Source organism: Hippocampus zosterae, chromosome 11, assembly GCF_025434085.1.
Source record: "Hippocampus zosterae strain Florida chromosome 11, ASM2543408v3, whole genome shotgun sequence".
In the NCBI taxonomy this organism is placed as follows: domain Eukaryota; kingdom Metazoa; phylum Chordata; class Actinopteri; order Syngnathiformes; family Syngnathidae; genus Hippocampus; species Hippocampus zosterae.
The window spans coordinates 17912178-17937024 of record NC_067461.1 but is presented as its reverse complement, the minus strand read 5'-3'; the positions used below and the strand labels follow the sequence as shown (position 1 = coordinate 17937024).

The window sequence follows — 24847 nt, the reverse complement described above, 5'->3', positions numbered from 1 at the left end:
CGGTGGGGCGTCGAGTCCAGCACGCACGTCGCCCGGCTCTGCCCTGCGGTCAGGGTTTTGTTTTCTCTTTTCCTCGACAGCTTTCACTTTTCTTGTACTTTTACCAGTCTCCCTAGCTCTGTCATGCATTTTGGATGGCGCGGACTCCAAGGCGTAAACTTTATAAGAAGAGAGTTGCGGCGCGCAGATCGCGCCATAACCGCAGCGAACGCGTTTGACGTGAAGTTGACAATATGATTCGAATCGGGATTTTGTCTGCTTTGCAGACATCAAGCAAGTAGTCTGCTCTGTGGTCATGGACGATGGAGGCTCAAAGTCTGTCCGTGAACACGGTGACCTACACTCTGGTGGCTGAGCAGAGTCCGATCGACGACGACCCGTTCGTCGGACCCATCAAGAACATCGCGCCATGGAACTTCACCATTTTGGCGCTGCTCATGTTTGTGGTCACTTCTCTTTCTCTGACCGAAAACTTCCTGGTTATGTTTGCCACATACAAGTTCAAACAACTCAGACAGCCACTGAACTACATCATAGTCAACTTGGCCATAGCTGACTTTTTAGTCTCCCTCACAGGAGGACTCATAAGTTTCCTGACAAATGCCAGAGGTTATTTCTTCCTGGGACGTTGGGCTTGTGTGGTGGAGGGCTTTGCTGTCACTTTTTTCGGTAGGTACATGCCTCATTACCTTTTTTTATTTTATTATAATTTGGTTTAGCGGTTGCACAGTTGTGTCACACAAATAATTTTGTCAGATATTGTGCAAAAAGATCACGCTGTGGTTGTTTGCAGCGTACACGTTTTTGACTTCAGGTGATGGTGGTGGAAAACTAGTTCAAACTTCATGATGATTATTGAAGTTGTGTTGAAGTGGAGTGTGTTAATTGCCCTCAAGGCACATAGGTTTACTGGATGTACAGCACATACAGGCCAGATAAATTGGCCAGTAATGTCGTCAGTTACCCTTGTTGAATTACAGTGCTCTCTGTATAGAGATCAGAAACTTCCGATTAGATTGCATTAATAAAGTGGCTTGATTTGACTCGAGATAACTATGTGTCTTGACTTGTCCGAGACAAAATGGCATTCTGTTGCACTTGCTGCAGCCTTCAAGGTTTAAGACTTATGTGCGACCTGCTTAGGAGTGACAAGATCCATCTCTGTTATTTTGCGTCATTGTCAAGCTGCAGGTCTCTCAGTGTTGGATCTCTTTTATTTTTTTCTACTAACACCTTGATGGATGATTAACAAAACGCTTCGCATGACACAAAAATTGCATGTCTTCATCATCAGGACTGACTCCAACATTTGTTTCTACCCTCTGTGCCAACTATAAAACATCAGATCCAAGCTAACTGTGAGGAATTTTAATTAATGTTCATGCAATCAACATATTCATTAAGGATCATCACTGAGGAATATAAAAATAAGACTCACTTATCAATTGGCACTTGGCTTTAAAATCTAAGAACATCCAGTTAGTTGGCCCTTGTTTTGTTTTTGATTAAAATGTTTTTTTTTAATTGAGAGCTGATATTTTAAACCTCTCATACAGTCACCTCTAAGGGAAGATAAATGGATATTTCATTAACCTTGTAAGGAAAATTAAAGTATGACACACACCAAACTACTCCCATAATAATTTACATGCGGTTAAGTGAATATATGCCTCTGATAGAGTCGCTCAACATTAAGTAGCTTTACTTTTGTCCTCACACACCCCCATAAAATGACCTATCTATCTACTGTATATACAGTATCTATCTTGGTATTCCGAACATAGTTTTATGCTGCTGATTTCAATGCCAATGATCAATGGGGGAGATTGGCTAATCAATCAGATAAATAAGAAGATTAAATTGTACAGCTGCTTGCTAACAAGTATTTTGATCATAGATTCATTGGTCAATTATTTTTCAATTATTTGATGAATAAAAAAAATTATTCTGTCCAAATTCCATCCGCTTATTATACAAAAAAAGTATCATTAGAAACTGACAGTGCAGAAAATGCACAAACATATATCATAATGCAGTTGATTCCGTTCCAGTTTTGGTCTGTAATGTGCATTGTGAAGGAAAGTGGGTGCGGATGCTTCACTCCGTACAGCCTGGGCTTTAGTTGGCTGTAGGCTGCAAAGTATGAGCTGTGGGTGATCTGTTTTTGTAATCGTCAATGAGAGGCATTGATCGACAAAATGCCAATCACCAATTTTTCCACGGCAATCAGCTCAGCCCATCACGATCACTGGCCAGTGGAGTGGGGCACTACTCACGCACACACACACACACATACACACACACTCTCTCTTTCTCTCTCTCTCTCTCTCTCTCTCTCTCTCTCTCTCTCTCTCTCTCTCTCTCTCTCTCTCTCTCTCTCTCTTACCCTTTTAACATAAATGCTTTCAGTGTAAAAATAATAATAATAATAATAATAAATTTTATTTATAAGCGCCTTTCAAGACACCCAAGGACACTTTACAATAACAAAAAACACAAAACAATACGATGTTTTGTTTGACTACGTAGTACACAGCTAGTCTACTTCTGTACTATTACTGCAGGTTTGTTGGTAAAGTAAGCCCATGCAGCTTGAAATAAATTTCCCTCCTCCCTTTTAATATGCCTAAAATCGACCACTGGACTGGGAACTAAGTCTGTGTGTCCAAAAAGCAGAAATTCCTGTACTCAGCAAATGCTCGTCGTCCATCACTGTGCATGCCAGCAGTGACAACACAGATAATGTTCACCTGTCAGTCAGATCTGTGCCGAGTGTCTGTTGAGGTCAGAATAACATAAGCGTTGATTCAGGCATGGATTTGAGAATAATGTTAAAAATCTTTCTTCGGCACCCTGAATGGCCGGCAGGTTACAGATGAATAAGTCAAAGGATGTCAATTTCAGAACTTAGAAATATTCCTGTCATTAAAAAAAGTTACTTGGCAGAGAATAAGACAAATTATTATAATATAACATGTTATGTAAAAGTAATTTTCCTGTATAATTTGCTAAAATCCTCCATGTGTAATTACACTGTGCTTTGTTCTCCTCTGTCATTAGAACGGTTTAAGTATTGAGAATATTGATGTTCTGATATGAATAAAGTGTTTCTTGAGGATTTATGACCACAACGCCAGTGAAGCATTAGTAAGGTACACGTATATTGAAACAAATAGCTGCAAAAAGGGCAGCTTTAATGGTGGCAAACAACATAATTGGTCTGGCTTCCTCAAGATTTATGCATGCAAAAACAGGCGTAAACTTGATAGACCACAAACGTGATGTGAAAGCTGATCTAGTCACAGCGCGCACCCAGCATTGCCTCTGCCAAATGTGCTAAAGTCCACACAATTCATTTTGCGCATCCTGGGAAGCGTAGCCTTATGCAAATGGGTGAATTTAGCATGTGCAATGTGATTTGTCAAAACCTTAGATCAGGGGGACCCAAACTTTTTCCTGTGAGGGCCACATAACTTTTCCCTTCTCTGATGGGCGGCCGGTGTCAGTTTGTAACATCAACGATCGTAGGGGAGCTTAAAAATTTTATTGTTTCCCAGAAAGCCACACATAACCAAATAACCCTTTCCAGGCTCTTTACAGAAAAAAAGTCAGGAAACACTAATAACAAACACTATTAATGAAATAAATAATAACTAAATAACCCTCTCTGAGTTCTTCACAGAAAAAAACAGGAAATAAATAGTAACTAAACAACTCTCTCTCTTTATTGCCCCTTGAAATCTACAAAAAAAGAGTTCTCCCATCTACGAGAACGCCACCTATCTTGTCTTGTTTATGTCTGCTACCGTCTTGTGCACGTGTTCTACTAATTGATCTGAGACACAACTAAAACACTGAAACATTCTATGGTGTGTAAATAACTTTGTGATCTTGATTTCAACCCTATTTGCGTCATGGGTCATTTTGCCCCGAAGACCACCTTTGTACTTTTTTTGTACAGCTTCCATTTAATTTTTTTTCTGCAGTTGGGGACAATCTAGGAAAAGTCATAAAATTTCAAGTTAAAAAAATTATCATGTAGGGTTTTTTGGGGACGTTTTTAACACAGTGATGGGTCATTTTGAACCGATTACAACAGGACGGTTAGTGGGCCGGGTCAAATGTGCCCGCGGGCCGTAGTTTGGGGACCCCTGCCTTAGATGAACTAGACCTTCAAGATAGCATGTCTGAAATGGGCTGGTTCGCCTATTTGGGGAGATGTACGCTAGGGGACGCCAAAAACGCCCGAAAATTAACCTTCAATACAATCATAGTCAAATAAATGAGGACTATTAACACTTAATTTCAAGGCCAATGTCAAGAAAAACGTATAAAGTCACACCTCGGGCACCAAATTGGCTAACGCTCGCTGGTGCGTATAATTATACGAGGAGGCCAGGGCAAAATGAGAGGTGATGGGACAATCGATCTTTTCTGCTTGTGTGCATTTGTTTATAACTCCGTCAACAAAATGTAAGGCGATACATCGCTTGTGCTGGCATTTTCCAGAGCATTTTACTTGGTTAGGCCGTCTTAAGTTTTCAAATGCAGTACAAGGTTGGTCTGGATGAGCACTTAAGAGTATAAAAATAAACAAAACGTTTTATGATGAACTGCTGGCTTGACCAAAATGATCAAAATGATAGATTTCTTTTCTGCAACTCAGTAATATGTTTTTTGTCGTTGAATAAGACTTTCAATTGCATCAATTAAAATTGTACTAGCGGTGCAAAAATAAATGTTCCATGCCCAAACCACCAGCTCTTCATTGACTGTAAAGCCTTTTTTGAAGATGACCAACCACTCTTTCACCAGTTCCCCACAGTGTGTTGAAATTTACTGTGGGCTATTTTACAATTTAGTCTAGATTGCAGTCTTAGTAAATCAGCAACACGCCCACCAACAGTGTGCGCAATCTGTCAGAGTAAACATGCAATTTGGGATACAAGTAAAACAGGCCATACGCATTTCAAGGTTGACCAAAAGAAACCTTGCAGAATACATAAGCTCGACGGTTATTCAAGTGATATTTAATCAATGAACAATGGACTGGAGGGAAAATCCGGTTCAGTCTCGTCTTGTTCTAGGGTCCGACAGGTGTGTCACTGTGGCCACCTGCTTTGGCATTTGTTGATAAATTAGACATTGATGAAAATACGCCAGATGCAGGTCGTCCTTGTTATTTTGCTCAGGATGTCAGGAGGGAATAGAGTAAGAGATGGTGGTAACAAAATACATAGATGGTCGTGTGTGTGTGTGTGTGTGTGCCTGTGTATGAGAGAGTTCCTGTATCAGTGCACCATTTTCGCTTCTTATTATGGGCTACTAAAAAAACAAGACCCCCCCAAAAATTGCCAGTTTCATTACTCAATCTTTGTATCGTTTCATGTTTTAATGTGTGAAACATAATGGAACATCCTGGTTTCCACCATTCTCTTTTGTCCTCCACACCAAGCTCAGACACTGCGAGTCTGTGATTGTAGAGAGAAAGGTAATTACCCGCTTGGTGAGAATGAGTTATTACCATAATTAAAAATAGCTTTTTTTTAGTCCATCATGAGGCAGCCTAATTCATCCGCCCTGGATCATTTAACTATTTCTAGCATCAGTAACTTTACTCACATCTCTTTGGCTTTCCAGAGCTGAGATCCGTTGTCAAGCAATAATAAATAGCCGCACTGTAGGGGAAGTTATAACCAGGCCATCCCAGCCCCATATGCTTCTAAGCATAATTTAATTAAACATAATAACATTTTCAGTTAAAAGAGAGAAGGCATTTCAAATACATTATCAAGTGCAGAAATCACACACACGTAATATTTTAACATAGCGGAAAATTTGCATGTAATTCGATTACTGTGTTGGATGACAAATGAGAGGTACTGAGCGGCGATTATTACAGATACAGTATTAAAGACAATTTTTTTTACTGAGCAAGGGTGTCCTCTTCCGCAAAGCTCTATTAGTGGAAAGTCTCGACACCCTTGCTTTAACACACGTCACCTGATTAATGGATGTCATCTTTTAGGCTATGTCACCGATGGTGTATTTGTACACTTGCCTGACTTGTGTGCGGGCAGCGTGGAATTGGTTCTTATTCAGTGATGGTGTAGTTGTGGATGGGAATGGTTGTTTGTATCTATATGTGCCCCTGCGATTCAATGGCGACCAGTTCAGGGTGTAGTCCGCCTTTCTCCCAAGTCAGCTGGGATGGGCTCCAGCAACCCCCTTGACCCTGTTCACGATAAGCTGTCTTGAGAATGGATGGATAAACTCTGATAAGGGACACTGCCACCTATCGTAGTGGCTGTGCAATTACACGGTGGTAGACTGGCACGTCCCCCATCACAGTGCGTTGTGGATTGGAATCTGGCCCTGGCATTCCTATGTGGAGTTTGCATGTTCTTGTGTGGGTTTTCACTAGGTACTTCGGTTCCTCCCACGTTCCATAAACACGCACGGCAGGTTAATGAAGCACTCTAAATTGTCCCCAGGCGTGAGTGTGCACGTGAATTGTTGTTAGTCGATGCGAGTCCTGCGATTGGCTGACAACCAGTTCAGGGTGTCCCCCGCCTGTTGCCTGAAGATTGCTGGGATAAGCTCCAGCATGCCCGCGACACTCATGAGCATTAGCGGCTCATATAATTAATGGATGTTTTCAACATTTGACAAAGTGCTTGATTCTGTTCATCACAATCACAGCCCATTTCTTTTATAATGTATGTGTGCGTCTGTGCGTTGTGGTGTTGTATGTATGCATTTTATTAATTGCATTGGCTGGCATCGCAAAGTGACATTAAAGTCAAGCTAGGTAACAATATGGCACATGTTTCTGTCCACACTTTCCTCTATACTGCTTTGGGATCCTGTACTGATGCCTGATTGTGACTTATCTGCTGTTTGCCTCAGGAATTGTTGCCCTGTGGTCTTTGGCCATTCTGTCCTTCGAACGATTCTTCGTGATCTGTCGACCTATGGGCAACATTCGACTGCAAGCCAAACATGCCGTCATGGGTCTGCTCTTTGTCTGGATCTTTTCCTTCGTTTGGACCTTCCCGCCGGTGCTGGGCTGGAACAGATATACCGTCAGTAAGATTGGAACAACCTGCGAGCCTGACTGGTGAGAAATGTCCTTGTCTTGTTTACAGTAGACTGTATGTATAAGACACGCAAAATCAGCCGGGTAGGACCCAGACCTGTGATGCTAATGAAGCCAAGCGGAATAGGAAACGGATGGATAAATAATTCACAGATATAGGGCACATTCAACAAGTCACAGGAAATGTTGTTTGAACTTTTTCACAGTAGTCATTTCACCATAAAAGAAGAGTCAATTCTAGGGTAGATTTAGGTACTGGCAACGACATTAATGAGTATTAAATTAATTTTAGGTTTCAGAGAGTAAAGTTTTGTCTTTTGCTCTTGTGCTGGAGAAGAGGTCACGAGAAATGTTTGCCATTCTAGCTTTTTGTAGGAAAGCAAGAACACATATTAAGATAAAGATATCCATTATTTGTCCTGCAATGGGGAAATTACAATCAGAATTCAATGTCCACGGGAATCCCATGGAGCCGGAAGACATGGCGAACGAGAAGGTCAGCGGTCTCCAGGGCAGACGGTAACTTTGACAAGGGAACAAAATGAGCAGATTTAGAGAAGCGTTCCACAATGGTAAGAATAACGGACTTTCCCCGGGAAGGAGGGAGGCCAGTGACAAAGTCCATGGAGATGTGGGACCAGGGTCGAGGTGGAACGGGAAGGGGTTGAAGCAACCCTGCCGGAGGCTGGTGAGAGGCCTTACTACAGGCACAGGTGGAGCAGGCCTTGACGAAATCCAGAACGTCCTTTCGCAGCTCCGGCCACCAAAACCGCTGAGAGACAAGATGCCGGGTCCGATTCATCCCAGGTTGGCAAGCCACCTTTGACGAGTGCCCCCACTGCAACACCTCTGAACGCAGAGGTGGGGGTACAAAGAGTTTACCAGCAGGACAGCCAGCTGGGGCTTGGGTTCCGTCTTGGGCCTCTTGGACCTTACGCTCAATCTCCCACCTCAGCGCCCCCAAGATGCAGTGGTCCGGAAGAATGCTCCCTGGTTCGCTGCTCCTCTCAGCGGGGTCATGGATACGCGATAGGGCATCTGGTCTTATGTTCTTGGACCCTGGACAATAGGTGAGAGTAAAGTTGTAGCGCGTAAGTACTAGGGCCCACCGGGCTTAACGTGAGTTCAGTCTCTTGGCAGAGCGAATGTATGCGAGGTTCTTGTGGTCGGTGTACACGGTGAAGGGTTCTTAGTCCCCTCGAGCCAGTGCCTCCATTCTTGTAAAGCTGAAACGACGGCCAGTAATTCACGATTTCCCACATCATAGTTGGTTTCCGCGGGACTGAGACGACGAGAGAAGAAGGCGCAAGGGTGGAGTCTCTGGTCGACTGGGGAACGCTGCGACAATACCGCCCCCACTCCAGTCTCGGAAGCGTCCACCTCTACCACAAAAGGAACTTCGGGGTTAGGATGTTGCAAAACAGGGGGGTTAGTGAAAGCCTTCTTTAATTCGCTAAACGCATTGTCGGCATCCGAGTCCCACCTAAAGGGGACCCTGACTAATGTCAACCGGGTTAACGGAAGGGCTCTCTGGCTATAGTTCCTGATGAATCGTCGGTAGAAATTGGCAAAACCCAAGAAACGTTGTAGCTGTTTCCTAGTGGTGGGTGTCGGCCACTCTACCACCGCCTTAGTCTTGGCGGAATCCGCTCTCAGCTGACCCTTCTCTATGACAAAACCAAGAAACGAAACTGACTCCACATGAAACTCGCATTTCTCTGCTTTAACGAAGAGTCGATTCTCCAAGAGACGCTGCAAGACTAGCCTGACGTGGTGTTGGTGCTCTTTAAGCGTACGAGAAAAAATCAATATGTCATCCAGATAAACAAAGCAAAACATGTTTAGTAAATCTCTCAAAACGTCATTAATAAGACTCTGAAAGGCATGACCAAATACTCAAAATGTCCCAGTGGGGTCTTGAATGCAGTTTTCCATTCATCCCCCTCGCATGCGGACTAAATGGTAGGCACTACGTAGATCAAGTTTTGTGAAGATGGTTGCAGATTGGAGAGGGGCAAACGCGGAATCTAATAGCGGAAGTGGATATTTATTCTTTATGGTGATTTCATTAAGTCCCCGATAGACAAGTCACTACGTCCGTGTGTAGACTTTCTTTTCTATGAAAAAGAACCCAGCCCCCAAAGGAGATCTAGATGGTCTAATAAGGCCAGCGGCGAGGGAGCTGTCAATGTACTCCCTCAATGCTTCTTGTTCCTTGTGGGAAACTTGATACAAACGTGAACTTGGAAGGGGGGTATTAGCGAGTAAGTCGATGGCACAATCGTACGGCCGGTGAGGCGGCAAAGACTGAGCGCGGTCCTTACTAAACACTTGTCGCAAATCATGATATATGCTCGGGACTTTATCTAAACAAATAGATTCCGGCGGGTCGTTACGAGGAAGCCCTCTACCCCCTGTCGCAGACTGCAAACAGTGAGCATAGCAAAACGGACTCCAATTCTCAATTGCGGGGCGTTCCCATGAGATGACTGGATTATGGGTTCTTAGCCAGGGTAACCCCAGGATTAATGGTACGGATCGGGACCGCATCAGATAAAACCTCCGATGTTTGACATGATTGCCCGATAACCTCAACATTATAGGCCCTGTGATCTGTTTAACTTCCGCCAGGAGTCGCCCATCAAGATCGTGAACCCTCTTGACCTCATTTAACTCCTCTACCGGACAACCCAGTTTGTTAGCTATTTCTGTGTCCATGAAACAGTCGTCCGCCCCCGAATCCACCAATGCCCGAACCGGAAGAGTCAGTGATAGACCATAAAGAGTACCGTCCAACTCGAGTCTCTTGGGATGTCCTGCCCTGGACTCCTCGAGACCCACACGTCCTCCTACCAGCTGCAGGGGCTCCTCCTCTGCGTCGGCTGGGCTTGAACTCGAATGACGCTCGGGTCCGGATGGTCGCCTGGACTCGTGTTCAGCCGGCCGACTACCCGCACGTCGGGGTTGAAAACGGGTAGTTCCTTGTTTGTGCATGCATTCCCTCTCACGCTCCCGCAAGCGGTTGTCCATGACGAGGGCCAGACTGATAAGCTCCTCCAGGTTGGTGCTATCATCGCGGGTAGCCAGTTCATCCTTTAAAGCAGGCATGTCCAAAGTCCCTCGGCCCCCGTCATAAAATCAGCGCCGTCTGGCCCGCAGGTTGGGCGCAATGGAACACGTGTTGCATTGACTGAGGTCTCGTAGACTGGTGAGTGATGTTTCATAGAGTACTGCTTCCCTCTAGTGGCTAAATGAGTAATAGCATTCACTAAATGAGTAATAGCATTTAGACACTAGAGGGCATCACTCACGAGTTAACAAGACATCACTCCGTGTTTATATTGACTGATATGTCATATTTCAAATGATCCTTGCAGTTGTGGATATGTGTATTGCTTGTTCATTTCCCCGTTGTTCGAGTCAAAGGTTTTGTGACTATTGAAAAGTCATGGTGATACATCTTATGTTTCAAATCAATCCATTTGCACTCACGAGATTTCTGTTTAAGAAAAAGTCAAGTGAATACGCAGTTGCATGTAATATACCCGTTTCAAATGAACCAAAAGAATTCTGTAAATTTCCCCAGTGTGGGACGAATAAAGGATATCTTAAGATTGTTGAAATTAAAATAAAAATGGAAATGTGAAACAGACTGGCTTACTAAAATTTGTTGAACAATATTGTTGTTCAATGTAAAGAATGTCAGCCAAGGTCGGCCCCCGACATTTTAACACATAAAATCTGGCCCCCTTGGCAAAAAGTTTGGACACCCCTGCTTTAAAGCAACACTTAACCCGCGGCGAAACAAACCACACAGCGCGTGGTCCCCGTAACCGCTATGGGCTGCCAAAATGCGAAACGAAATAGAGTATTCGGCCACTGATTGCTTTCCTTGCCGATACTCTAGTAACCGACCTTCGGCCTCTCTTCCCATTACTGGATGGTGGAAGACCCGTCGAAACGCTGCCACAAAATCAGGGAAGGAAGACCGAAGGCCGGGTTTGGCATTGCTCACTTCCAACGCCCATGAGGCCGCCTGACCAGTCAATAGACTCATTATGAACGCCACCTTGGTTTTATCCTTGGCATAGCTGTAAGGTTGTTGGTCGAATACCAACGGGCATTGGTGAAGAAATTGTTCACCGAGCCCAAGTTCTCCACCATAACGCGGTGGGTGTGGGATATCGGGTTCCCGCTCCACCGGTGAACCCAAAATTTCGAGTCGATGGGCCAGCAGGGAGACCGTGCCCCGGAGTTGGCTGGAGTATTCTGTCACGTTGTGCACGAAGCGATAGGATAATTGCTTCGTGCACAACAAAAACAAGGAAGTGGATCCCCGGAATGCAGACACCATACAAAGGTCTCCGTAGCAAAAGGGTTTAATATACAAAAATTCGCACCGACATAGTAGTAACATAAAGTGCTGGTCAAAACAAGGACCAGAGGGCACAAAAAACGAATAACAAAAAGCGCTTGCACAAAAGGCAAGGGGGAAAATAAGAATCGCAAAGGCAAACAAAAAACAATGTAACTACTACACGCAAGCGAGAGCCAAATCACAAACTAAGAACCATACTTACAAAATACTGAGCACCGAGAGTTCAAAAAGCGAAACACGACGAGGTCTGTAGCAATAGCAGTCAATGAGCAAAGAAGTAGCAAGGCGAAATTCAATACTCCAGCGACATGTGCATATCAGAGGGCTCCTTAAATACAGAGTGAGACTAATCATAGATTGGCAGCAGGTGTGCACAGAAGTCCGCTAATGCCACCTGCTGGCCAGACTGAAACATAACCGTGACAACGGTCTCCACTTTCTCCATGGATCCAGGGCGTATCCAGCAGCAAGTGTCCCCGGAGGGCAAGCAGGCTCCCCACTGCCTGCTCTTTTCGTCGAAAAAAAATTGTCGATTACATCGAGAGACCAGCCAACTAATTCCATGGTTAGTTCTTCGGATGAAAAATACGTTAGGAGACTAGGGGAAAAAAAAGTTAGACAAAGACAGCACAAGGACTAAGTGGCGAGCACGGAAAGGGTGGGGTGAGGGCAGGAGGAGCAGTGCAAAAAGAGTCCGCCTTCGTTGAGAGCCAAGCAGAAAAGAGGTCAATATGATGGTCACTAAAAGAAGTCATAAGCCTGGTATTTAGGATAACGTCATGTTTTAATGTCATAACATTTCTGAGAGAATGTGCTTTGGACAGATAAGACGAACAAAAGCTTAGTCTGAGATTTTTGTATACATGTAAGTACATTTGCTGCCATTTGAAGCTGAGAGAGCTAAGAGTCTTGCATGTTTTGTTTTCCATAATATTTTACTACAATGGGCATGAGTAAAATCACAGAAAGATGTGAGACAAACTGTTATGGTGAATCAATTAATATAAAAACATGCGGAGCTATTTTTGGTACGTGGAGCTTAGATTATGGCTTGTTCAATTAAAGAATGCTCGGGTAACATTGCGGTCCTTTTATTCCTAGTTTGCTATTAGTTTTGGTACATGTACAGTAAAAGGTACAAAAAGAAGAATATGGAAGTATAAAAGTTTTTTTTTTATGGTATGCTGTTTCATTAAAACAAAATCAAAAGACATTGCGTTATAAACTGCAGGAAAATGTCTCAGGGTAAAATTCAAGAAGAAGCGAGCACTGACCTTGGCCTAAAGGGTGCCATCTGGGAAATGCAATTTAGCTGCTTGAATCAAGGCATGCAGATTTGATTAAACTTCAAGGAAGCCACTATTCAGTTGAAGTCTTAGGGATACACAGACACAGAGAAAGTGATTAATCTGTGGCTGTGGGATCTGTGAGATAAAACTGTACCTGAATGTAAGAATGGTCCTACAACAAATAGTGCATACATTTTAAGCCTAAATTATGCACTAATTTTATTTTAATTTGGTTAGCACGTTGGCCTCACAGTGCAAAGGTGCAGGGTTTGATTCCGGCTCTGGCCTTCCTGTGTGGAGTTTGCATGTTCTGCCTGTGTCTGCGTGGGATTTCTCTGGGTACTGCAGTTTCCTCTCTCACTCCAAAAACATGCATGGCATGTGAGTGTAACACTCATTGAGTTGTGAGTGTAACACTCACATGCCACAAAATTGTTCCTTGGTGCTTTTGTGAGTGCGGATGGTTGTTCATCTATGTGTGCCCTGCGATTGGCTGGCAACCCACCTTGTGCCCGTAGACAGCTGGAATAGGCGGGATAGGCTCCAACATGCCCCGCGGCCCTTGTAAGGATAAGCAGTTCAGAAAATGGATAGATGGATTAATCTAAGTTTGAAAAAGAAGAAACCAAACGACAACCCCTTCCTTTCAAATTGCCCATAAGACAAGACACACAGATCATGTCACTGAAAATGGTGTGTCTTTACAGTTAGACGAGAGCCAGCTGGAGAGCCATGTTGAAAAATGAAACAAAAGTTACTTAAAACTCAAACTTGTTTCTTGGCTATTCGGGGAACATTAGAGGTATTTGTATTTGTACCCAGTGTAAGTCCGGCACGTAACGCAGTCTAACTGTGTGCAGGGGTGAGCAACACCAAATTTTGCTATTTTCTCAGTCACACACAGCTTGGTACATTTAGAAATGGGTAGTTTGCATCTTTTGAGTTGTGAACTCAACGCAGCGGCTCCTCTCATTCCCTTAGAAAATGGCACACAGTCTTTGATATAGTCGAAGTTGAGACTGATTTGCCGGAGTCCAAGTTGGCTAGGGTGATCACAGATCACCGTGTGAAATGCGTACTTGGAGACCACCTTTTACCCTGATGCTACATGCACATCACCCCATAACTGTGCCGCGAGTAGGAGGGTGATTTTCCAAGTACAATTACGCTGATGTGTTCAGTGAATTGATCACTACAATGATTCAGAGGGTCCCATGCATGCTGTTGTCGTATTTAGGGCTGAAATACAATCTCAGTCACCACACATTTGCGGAGCATAGAATTTGTGTGCCTGCGCCTCTATCAAAATCACCCAAATCGCATTACGCCACCTGCACCAATACGTAGACCCGCTTCTAGCAGGCATCAACTTTAGTCTACTTTTAGCCACTAATTGTCAGATACACTGGGAGCATGTCAAAGAAAATGCCCCATTATTCTGCAATGCCAAACACACGAAATGAGGCTTTACCTGACCTGAAAATCAAGATACGCCAGTTCTGTACGCGTGGCTGCGCATGCCTTAAACTTGAATAAAGAGCCCTCAGAGTCAGAGAGGAAATCACACAAACTCATGTAAGAATAGACTCTAAAAACAATGAAAAAATGCCGCCACCCCCCTGGAACAAATCTTGTCCAGATGAGAGTCATTTCAAATTGTGTACATGTAAATGGCATTTTGAGGCCCGCTGATTTTAAGGGGAGTAGTGCATTTAATATTTTGTCCCTGTTCCTTGCCTCTATTGTGGATTGTGATCCATTTATAGTCCACCGCATGGTTTTGTGCCATTATTCTTCTGCCACAATACCAAATACAAAATAGTTTTGAGCACAAAAATATATTTTAGGTGAAAATCAAATTTGTATTTTGGGTAAAAAAAACATACTCAAGCTAAAAGCAAAACAGTTCGGTCGAACAATCACAAATAATGTGCTCAAGTTATTGTTTTTCATAGTTGCAAGTACACATAATTAATATCAAACAAGAGGACGTGATGTTGCACTCTTTACTGTATATTAGTGGCTGCATGCTGAAGAAAATCACATCCCAAAATGACCGAAAGGTCAATGATGCAACGTGCCATGCAGCACCTTCTTGACTATGTTCCTAAGCCCCATTTTTTTATTTTTATACTTTCTCAATAAAAATAGTGGCAGCTATCCTTTCGTCCCGCTCCTGAGTGATTGGACAGGAAACAGCAGATCAGAATTTGCCTCCCTGATTGGATGACTTTGTGGCACATCAAGCTGCGTCACGTTGAGTCAACGTAACGGCAGAGTTGAGTGCTCAGGGAACGCAAGGCTGGGAGAGAGAGAGAGAGAGAGAAAGAGAACTGAACAGCCCCCACTTCCCCAAAGTGAAATTAGCCACAGGGAGCGCATACTGTAATTTACTACAGGCCAATGTTCCGACTGACACAATTTCCCAAGATACTGGAAAAGAGATTTGAAACAAAATTACATGGCAAAAAATGATTGCAGTCAATATTGTTTGCAATAAATGTATCTGAGGACTTTGACATAGAAAAATATTGACACATCTAAAAAAATAGAGATGCATTGGGAGTTTTCCTTGATTAAGTGAAATCACTGAATCCGTACAAGAAGCGTCCTCAAAATGTAGACAATTTGCAACAAGAGTGTTTTGTCACAATGGCTTTGCTCAAATTATTCATTGCTGTATGTGGGAACTGAACACGGTTTGAATGGATGTGTGTCTACCAGGTATTCATCCAACATCGCTGACCACAGCTACATCATTACCTTATTCTCCACTTGTTTCATTCTGCCTCTTGGACTCATCTTCTTCTGCTATGGGAAGCTACTGCGGAAGCTCCGGAAGGTCAGTGCGGCTTCAAATACACCTGGGGAGCAAATGGCCTCGTTTTCACTTATTTGAGAAAATATTTCTGAAGTCATTGATTCAAGAGGCCAATCTGAGTATTTTCCTCACGATAAGTACTCTGAATGAAATCCACCATTATCTTCATGAGATACCACAATCAGTATTGAGTTAAATGTTTTTTCTTCTTTTTTTTTAACCTCTCATCACACTGTAGGTTTGGAAATCAAGTGGAACTGGGACTTAAATTCTGGTTCTCCCGGAATCGTTCCCATTTTAAAATGTCATGTGCATGCTACATGTTTCGGTTACGGGCCGTGTGTACTCAGAATTGCATGGCTTTAATCTTTGAGACAAGCATACTGGCAAGATCAGTAAACGCTTGCCTGCAGCCTCCGTCATGGTGGCAGCTATCGGTGCGAGCTAAACGGAGTGACGGCCGGGGCTGGCCGGCCTCGCTTGGAGGGTCCGTGAAAGGCGGAGCTCACCCGAATGCTGGCCAGATTCGCGGGGCATGAGGAGATGCCGATGTGTGGCGTCCCAGCCGCTCACAGTAACCTCAGGGCTGGAGAGCGAACCGCTGGCCGCAGGAGCCATCCACATGAACACGGGTGCTAACCTTTATTAACATAAAATAAATAAACAAATGAATGAATATAGACCAATTTACAACAAGTAATAAAAAGCATGTTGCGCAAGGCCACATCGCAGCATGGTGGCCTAAGTGGCCCCACCCCACTATTTGAGGAGAACTGTTGTAGTGTGAAATGTCAATGCAGTTCTGTATTCTTGATGTTCAGGATATCCAAGTATGTCACTTGAAAAAGCAGTCAATACTTATATTGCATTTATCTGACCATCACAGATGTGCAAAGGAATTGACATTCCAAAACTCAGTCAAACTCATGCTGTTGAGAAAAGACCACCCATGCTGTTTTTTCTGACCTTAGTGTACTCGCACTATACATGTACTAGTGTACTTAAAAGTGTGTTTGAAGCAAACTTTAATGTGACTTGTAAAGCCATATCAGCAATATCTAAAACCATAGATAAAATCAAGAACTCTTTTCTTTCCCTCTAGGTGTCCCACGGTCGTCTGGCCAATGCCAGGAAGCCCGAGCGCCAGGTGACCCGGATGGTGATAGTGATGATTATAGCATTCATGGTGGCATGGACACCATATGCTGTATTTGCTATACTGGTTACAATTCATCCAAACCTTGAATTGGATCCAAGGTTGGCTTCCATTCCTGCATTCTTCTCCAAGACGGCTGCGGTGTATAACCCAATCATCTACGTGTTCATGAACAGACAGGTAATATTTCTCTTTTAACTGAAGCTGAGACATATCATGTTGTGTGTACTGCAGTTGAAAATTGCCGTGAATCCCAAGATGTCTATATTGTTGGAGGAGCTTGCCTGGTTCTAAATAATGCATGGTATATGAATAAATAAAATGTGCAATTCAGTGAGTACAATTGTCCATATGAGGCCCTGTTGAAAAATGCATAACCCACCTGTGTAATGCTTGTAAAGTTGGCTATTGGTACTGCTAGGAATATTCAAGTCACATTTCTCTTGTTAAGGTTTGCACTGTACTACCTTGAACTGTTAGTGAGATTGGGACAGTATTTGGCTCAACATCATTGAGTGAGCCAGTATTGACGAGAGTAGAGCTTGTATAAAAGAAGCACATTGACACTGAGATCAATACATGAAGCAATTGCTGAGGTGCCGATACTATATATACCATACAATATAGTAAACATTAGGGGTCTAATGATAGTTTTTTTGGACTGATAAAATACATAGAGTCGAATCTCGTTACAATGTACGTCGAGGGACATAACCAATCTGTACGAATCTTATTACGGTAGCTCGTTGTAACCATTTCCTATACAATGGCAGCCAACTACGATGTATAATACATTATGAACAGATGTAAAAACATGAGTGTGTAATACAGTATAAACATGTCAATTAGAAATATGTGAATATCAAAAAAAATTATAAGACATGAAACAAACAACTGTAGTGTTCCTACTTCATCTCTGAAAACATTCAATCAGCAAATGCCAGTGCTGCCGACGTCTGAGAGAGTCCCTTTCGAAAGTCAGAGACAATTTCAGGCTTCACACACTGCGAGATTTGCTTCCGTTGACCTGATATGTTTTCAGAGAATGTGCTCAGGACAACGAGTTACGGCAGGAAGAACAACAATGTAATGATTCGATCAATAGCGTTGCTAAGCAACAGAGGGGAATCCCGCAACGTACATATTGTTCATAAGCAATGCGGAGGCAGTTAGCTTCCCATGCTTTGTTGTAACAAAGGCCTTTTCACTATTTTGTGGGGGAAAATCCGGTTGTTATAATGAGTTTGTCATTATAAAGGTGGTCGTTGTAAACAAAATTGGCAAATGGAAAATGAATTACCGGTATGTTAAATTGGGAATTTGAAACGTGAACCTCATAGGGGTAAAAATGTAAAAGGGTTACGTTGAAACGAGGTTCAACAGTACAGTGCACTCCACTTAATAGAACACCGGTTAATAGAGTAATCCGCTTAATAGAGCAAAAGGCTCTGGAACGGATTTGCCTAATGCAATTTCCTATAAAGATACTCCGCTTAGTAGAACAGATCTCCGCTTAATAGAACAGGCCGTAAGCAATGAACATTGTAAACTAGTGGTTTTCGAAGTGTAGCTATCGCGATACTGTACCACTATCACGAGAAAACGCGGTAGTTCTAGCCGTATACAGTAACAGGTAGCACGCGTCACTCCACACATAGACACACGCACGTCACAATGGCTTCAACTTCATTCAAGAGACGAGGGCTATAAGCAGGACATACTCAGACGATACGATGCATTGCCGGATTCTCAGAAGGTACGCCCGCGGTTTCCAGGACTTCCCTCTTATCCAGCGCATTGAGAGGGAAGTCAACCGCAAAATTACGGACTCCTGTTTCCAGACAAAAGTAACGAAATTTTTCTCGTGATTTGAGATGTTTGACTGAAGTTGATTAAAGTTGTTGTTTTGTTGTTTGATTAAAGATATGGACGTCCACAGTCGAAATATCTCTTCTAACTCGTCAGCAGGGGTTTTTTCTGCGTGCATAACTTGGTCGTCGACGTGTCAGAAGGTGTACCTAATAAAGTGTCTCCGGTTAATAGAAACTCCGCTTAGTAGAACAGAAGCGCTTTGGCCCAATAGTGTTCTATTAAGCGGAGTGCACTGTATTGATATAAGGCGTAATGATTCGACACAATATGATATACATGTATCACTATTTTTAACGAGACAACTTAATACGATAAAGGCGAGTTCGATACGGTAATTAAAGGTAACTCTCCCGTGACCCTTGTGAGCTTAAGCGGATCAGAAAATAAATGGATGGATGTTTTCTATTATTTTTTTTAATAATGTATTTCATTGTTCTTTATATGAGGTCTTGGTTTCACGAAGATGCTTTCCTAATATTATGTACCTAAACATTATAAATGGGGAGGGGCACAGGTGGGGAGTGTATGTAACACACCGCCAACTTCTGTAAGTGTGTAATTGCATGACAAAAAAGGCCATAAGTTCAGACTCCCCTGCAGGGAACTGCATGCTGTCTGTATGTCCATGGGAGTGTTCTACTTCTTATTTCTTTAACTGGGTCAGCCTCTGTCAACATGAAAAGTAGATGCAAATAAGAAAACTGGATCAGAACGCACACTACTTAGGCTAAGGAGCCAGTACTTGAAGTCAAGTAAGTTACTTGTTTTACGTCATGCTCAGAATAAGATTTACAATAATGCAATTACATTGAAGAAACACATGCTGAGAAACACAGCATTTTATAAAGCACCAACAGCCTTTGGCGGAGGCCTTGTTCCAGGTCTGGGAATGAGTTCTATCTCTGAAAAGAGATCATATGAGCACAGTTTCCTAATGGTTATCAGAATGTATTTACAGACTAATGAATGGCAGCGATTACAGAGAAGCCTACTCAAGTGCTGCCATACCTCACTCACAGGACATAGCAATCTATGGCTGGATAACACATCATACTGCGTTGCTACAATTGGCTCGTCCACATAATTGAATGACTCATTGGACGTGTTCCACCAAACCACTTATGACCCTGATCAAAAAATGAGCTGATACAAAAGGGCTTAAAGCACTACTTGTGTCAGATCCACAACTTCAAAAGACTGTGACCCTAGAAAGCAGTGGTGTCCAATATGTGGCTTAGGGGCCATTTGTTGCGGTTTTGTTGCTGTCTGCGCAATATACAAAAAAAAAAAAAAAACAAAACAAAACAAAAATTGTGCACAAATAATGCTATTTATAAAAAGGAGTTAATGATGCGGGCAGTGTTAGAAGGGTGACTGTCGAAATAGCAGCGGGACGTGAGTGATAGGGAAAACCACCATTTCGTCTATAAAGCAATTCGACATCGGAAAAAACACAAATTTACAGCTAAAATATTGAAGTGATAAAAAGGGGTCCATTTATTTTATGAATGACTGATTGCGTTTACTGCCTGCAGAACACTTGGCTGCCACTAGGGGCACAGCACCCATTTTTGAATTAAATGTAAAAGGGTCAAACAAATGAAAAACCTCTTAAAATCAGTCATTGATTTGAAGGATGTTACATTTGGAGAGATGCGACTTTGACACTGCGCAATACAGTTTTCATGAGGTGCGCGTTTATTCTCAAAACTGACATGGGAATTGGAATAATTCCATCATAAGGAAACTAACTATTATGAAAAGAGTAGCAAAGAATGAGAATTTAATTGGAAAAAAATGAACTAAAACAAAAATGAAAGCAACTAAAAATGAACTTCACATGAGCTGGTGTTAACGTTCTAAAAAGACAGAGATGGGAGTCGTGGGCTAACTTAATCACTTCGAGCCAATTTTAAGCACCATTTTTTCAAGCACCGTCAGAGGTATCCTTAACACAAAATGAGAAGCGGTTCTCGCATGTTTAACTTCACATTGTACGTGTCATGCTGTCTGCCTTTTTGCTAGTTGGCTTCAACTGCCCGTTTTGTTTCAGTGCCTTTACACACAGGACAACGTGCAGGGAAAAAGCCACCTTAGATCGCAGTGTGAAAGGGGTTTGAAATTGAGAATGAAGGAATTTGGATTGTACCGCCAGTTTTAGGAGGAAATGGTTTTGACCTGAATAATACAGGAGTTAACAATTCCCCTTAATTGATGCTCTTATAGCTCTTTGCATGTTTTGACTAGATCTGCCCTTAATCAAAGCACACAGATGACTTGTCATGCTTTTGCTTTGTATTTAGTTCCGGAAGTGCATCATCCAGCTCTTCACCGGCATCGTGGCCATGCCTGAAAGCAACTTGAACCAGACGTCAGAGCGACCAGGAACAACTGCGGACAGTCAAACAGGAGAAATGGCTGCCATTGCGGCCCGTATACCGGTATCGCCCAGGTCTGAAGATTCTCCGACTGACTGTGGCTCCTTTGCTCAGCTCCCTATCCCGGAGAACAAAGTATGTCCAATGTAACAGCGACTAAGAGCGGGTCTACTACAGCATGCATTTCCTTGGTAAAAAACAAAACAAACAAACAAAATCCTTGCCATACCGGAACTTTGGACCACACCAGTATTCGTTTTCATTCTTGGAAGGAGTGGTTGAGCTCAAGATATCATGGTTAACCTTTTGTACTTCACATGCAATCAACGAGGAAACAAAAATTCAAAAGCGAATGAAGGTTTCTCGTGATGCGCATTGGAACAGTTTGCTCAAAATTTTATTTGCATTAATCCAAACTATTTTTAGGAAAGAAACTGTGCAGATAGGAAAGCTTTAGCCATTAGATACCTTGTAAATTTGAGCTTGCCTTATATTGGTTTCTTGCTGGTGGCTGACTTTGTCGCTCTGCTGACCCCACATGCACAACTTGCAGCGTGGCACAAAATGCATCCTGCACTTTAACTGACTTGATAGACTCTCATACTGTATCTCCAGGTGAATAGAAGCTTCTGGAAAAATCACAGCATACGTTCGTTTCGGCCTAGTCAACACTATTCAAATCAAATCCCCCAATTCTTCCCTTCATCGACTCAATTTCCTTTCTTTTTCATGCCCTGAGCCCCTACGGAGGAAGCATTGTTTTACTATGCTGTTTCAGTACTTTACTTTGGCAGCGCATCTTCAGTCAAATCCACCCATCAAACAAGTTAGAAACCCCCCTCTTGGTTTTGAAGACTTTTTGTTTTTGTTCAGACTGTGTTGACTCGTGACGGGCAATACTTTCATCTGTGCTGCAGATGGTCCCTATTGCCTCGACTGCTGAGATACAAGGGCAATATGCATAATGCGGTGAAGATGCGATCAACACGCACACAAAGATGCACACAATAAATACCTCGCCCCACATATATCAGCTATGGTAACGTATTTTCCACACTAAAAGGGGCACTGGATTATGAAGCGCACCTTCAATAAATGGCCTATTTTGTAATTTTTTTCATATATTGGACACACCGCATTATAAGATGCAATCTACAATGCATCCACTAAATGGAGCTACGCTCAAGGAAACGCCAACAGAATACTGCACTACACCCTGATTTACAGTATATAGCGATGAGCAGATGTCAGTTGTCAATATGTAAAACTTAGCTAATAATGCAGCAACACAGTTCACTTCACCAACAGCAAGTTATAACATTGACTTATTAAGGTTGAACTCTCTTGACGCTGCTCTATTTCCGTGTTCAACTGCGAAACCGATCGCCTTACATTTGAAAGCTGCGTTGTAAGCATGTCTCAAACAATGAGCTATTTTGGGGTTGACATATTACCGTAATGACTATACACAAGGCACATCGGATTTTAAGGCGCACTGTGAGCTTTTAAGAAAATGGAAGGCTTTTAGGTGCGCCTTTTAGTGCAGAAAATATGGTATTGGTTAACACAAAGTTTAATTAATTCATTACTCATGGGCTTGATCAGTTTTTCCCTTTCATCGTATTAAAACATAAGCCATTTTGGGAAATGCTGTTGGCGTAGGAGTGAATTACAAGAAAAGTCAGCAACACAGGCTGTGTGCAAAGTTTTCCAGTTTTCTAAACAAAACAAAGAACTCTGGGATGACATCTAAGACTAGCTAGCATTAGCAGCTACTCGCTCATAACTCAACTCAACTCAACTCAACTGTATTTATAGAGCACTTTCAAACAGCCATCGCTGCATACAAAGTGCTGTACATGGAACAAATAACTGCTGATTTATCCACCACTTTAGTTGCCGTCACAGAATTAATCGGGCAACACACGACAGCTATTTAATTGGAATTAGCAACTTCCTGATATACAGCCAGAAAATTGCTCACCAAAGACCGACAGTAATTCTGGCTATAGGGTACTAAATACTCTTGGCATCAGTACACCTGACCCAGAGAACATCCACATACAGGCAGGAACCTCATATTAACTCTTTCAGGGGCAGCACTTACTACAGTGGACAGCTTATCATGTTATCAGGTTACAGGTTGTCATTATTGGTGCATGAAAGGGTTAACGTTTAAATACTTGTTTGGATGAGCTTGGCATGGTAGAAATCTACTGGCAAATACCTCCCAACTCAGTCTCATCGAACATCTTCGTGAGGTGCGGCAACAGAGATTGTGAGCCAGGCCTTCTGTTCCAATGGTGATCATAAATGTTCTTCCTATTGAATGGACCAAACATTTTCCCAGAATAGTAATAGCTGTGTTCGCTGTCGTGTGTCTAATCAATCCATGATGGTGTACTGATACAATTTTCTGTATTCAGTATATTGTCAATATGTATATGTATTCATACATTTGAACTACAATCTGTTGTCATTTTATGGTGAACTCTCTGTCATAGCATGTTCCAATCAATATTGTTTACACGCATTGAGCACAAAAGAAACCTATGTAGCAGCCATGGCCAAAAACAATGAAATAATAACATAAGCACAGATCAATTGTGTCCGCATAGTTAAAGACACACACACACACACACATACACACACACACACACACACACACACACACACACACACACACACACACACTGATGTAAATGTAACAGCGTGTTCTATTTTGACTTTGACCTTTGTGGTGCATGTTTGTCATATATTTCTCCGTCTGTGTCCAAAACTGTTGTACTGTCAATTCTACAAGATGGTGCATTATGTTTTGAAAGTAATCCTATTGTATGTGTACTGTGTATCTGACTTTGTGTTTAAAATTGCGACCAGTCATGTATCGGACTAAATCTGTGTCAGTGCATCTTTACTTTGTTGCTTTGACATGATTATTATTAGAACACACTGTTGTTTATCCCAAGTGTGATTTAAGAATTATAGCATATATAGATACAGTGTTATGATTTTCATTCGTATAATATGACAAGTGAGATTGTACATGTCTGTTATTACCTTCATCTTGATATCGTCATCAATTGCAGATCTATGGTGTACATAAATAGACAATAAATTTGAACATCCTTAAGAGCACAGCTAACTGTGTTTGTCAAGTTGCTTTGCAGTAGGATAGAGCGATTGTCTCCTCTCATCCGCCCTTTTATTCAATTATCCCAAGCCTGAGTTTACTATTGGTGTGTCTGTTTATATTTATTTTAAATCAATTATTTGTCACTACACTTGCACACTTGCCACACTGTCGCTGGCAAGTGTGATGCAAGTAGAAGAGAAACAAGGTGGAAATCGGCATATGGTCTGGTGTCAAGCAAAATGTGTCAGATAAGCATTTATTTTAACAGGTACGTTTTGGAATATCAATCATATTCAAGAAGAATTTTTGAACATGCAATTATTAATTATAGTAAAGCAACACCGCAGAAAGAAAGACAATTTAATTTCAGCAGGAGCTTATCTGTGAGGTTTTGACCATTGGAACCGGAAGGTTACTGTGTATGTGGTCAGTTATTCCTGTTTTTCACGCTTTGAATAGGGATCGTCAGTCAACACGGAAGGATTACTCGCTTTTTACTTTTTTGATCATTTATTGAAGTATAGCAGCAGCAGCAGCAGGTAATAACTTAAAATACACATAAATGCAACAAAAATAAATATATCTTCATTTATCACAATCTAAAAATGTATAATTGACATTAAGATAATTTTTTTTTGTCCCACACTGGGGAAATTTTCAGTCCACAACAGCAAAATTAGGGGGGGGGGGAATTAATTAATGCAAAAAACCGGAACTA

General features: G+C 42.3%; 1 protein-coding gene across 1 annotated transcript; it reads left to right on the top strand.

Moving 5' to 3' along the window:
* Positions 1–24133, top strand: valopa (vertebrate ancient long opsin a). The gene is made up of 5 exons (XM_052079813.1): positions 1–669; positions 6910–7120; positions 15491–15608; positions 16690–16923; positions 20919–24133. The coding sequence occupies exons 1-5, from the start codon at positions 303–305 to the stop codon at positions 21141–21143; spliced, it is 1155 nt and encodes a 384-aa protein (XP_051935773.1). The 5' UTR covers positions 1–302; the 3' UTR covers positions 21144–24133.
* Positions 24134–24847: the final 714 nt, after the last annotated feature.

Bases quoted from the DNA above. Each gene is read 5' to 3' on its own strand.
- valopa (XM_052079813.1), top strand. From the start codon at position 303: ATGGAGGCTCAAAGTCTGTCCGTGAACACGGTGACCTACACTCTGGTG. The intron at 670-6,909 runs GTAGGTACATGC...TGTTTGCCTCAG, and splicing joins CTTTGCTGTCACTTTTTTCG to GAATTGTTGCCCTGTGGTCT. The intron at 7,121-15,490 runs GTGAGAAATGTC...TGTGTCTACCAG, and splicing joins ACAACCTGCGAGCCTGACTG to GTATTCATCCAACATCGCTG.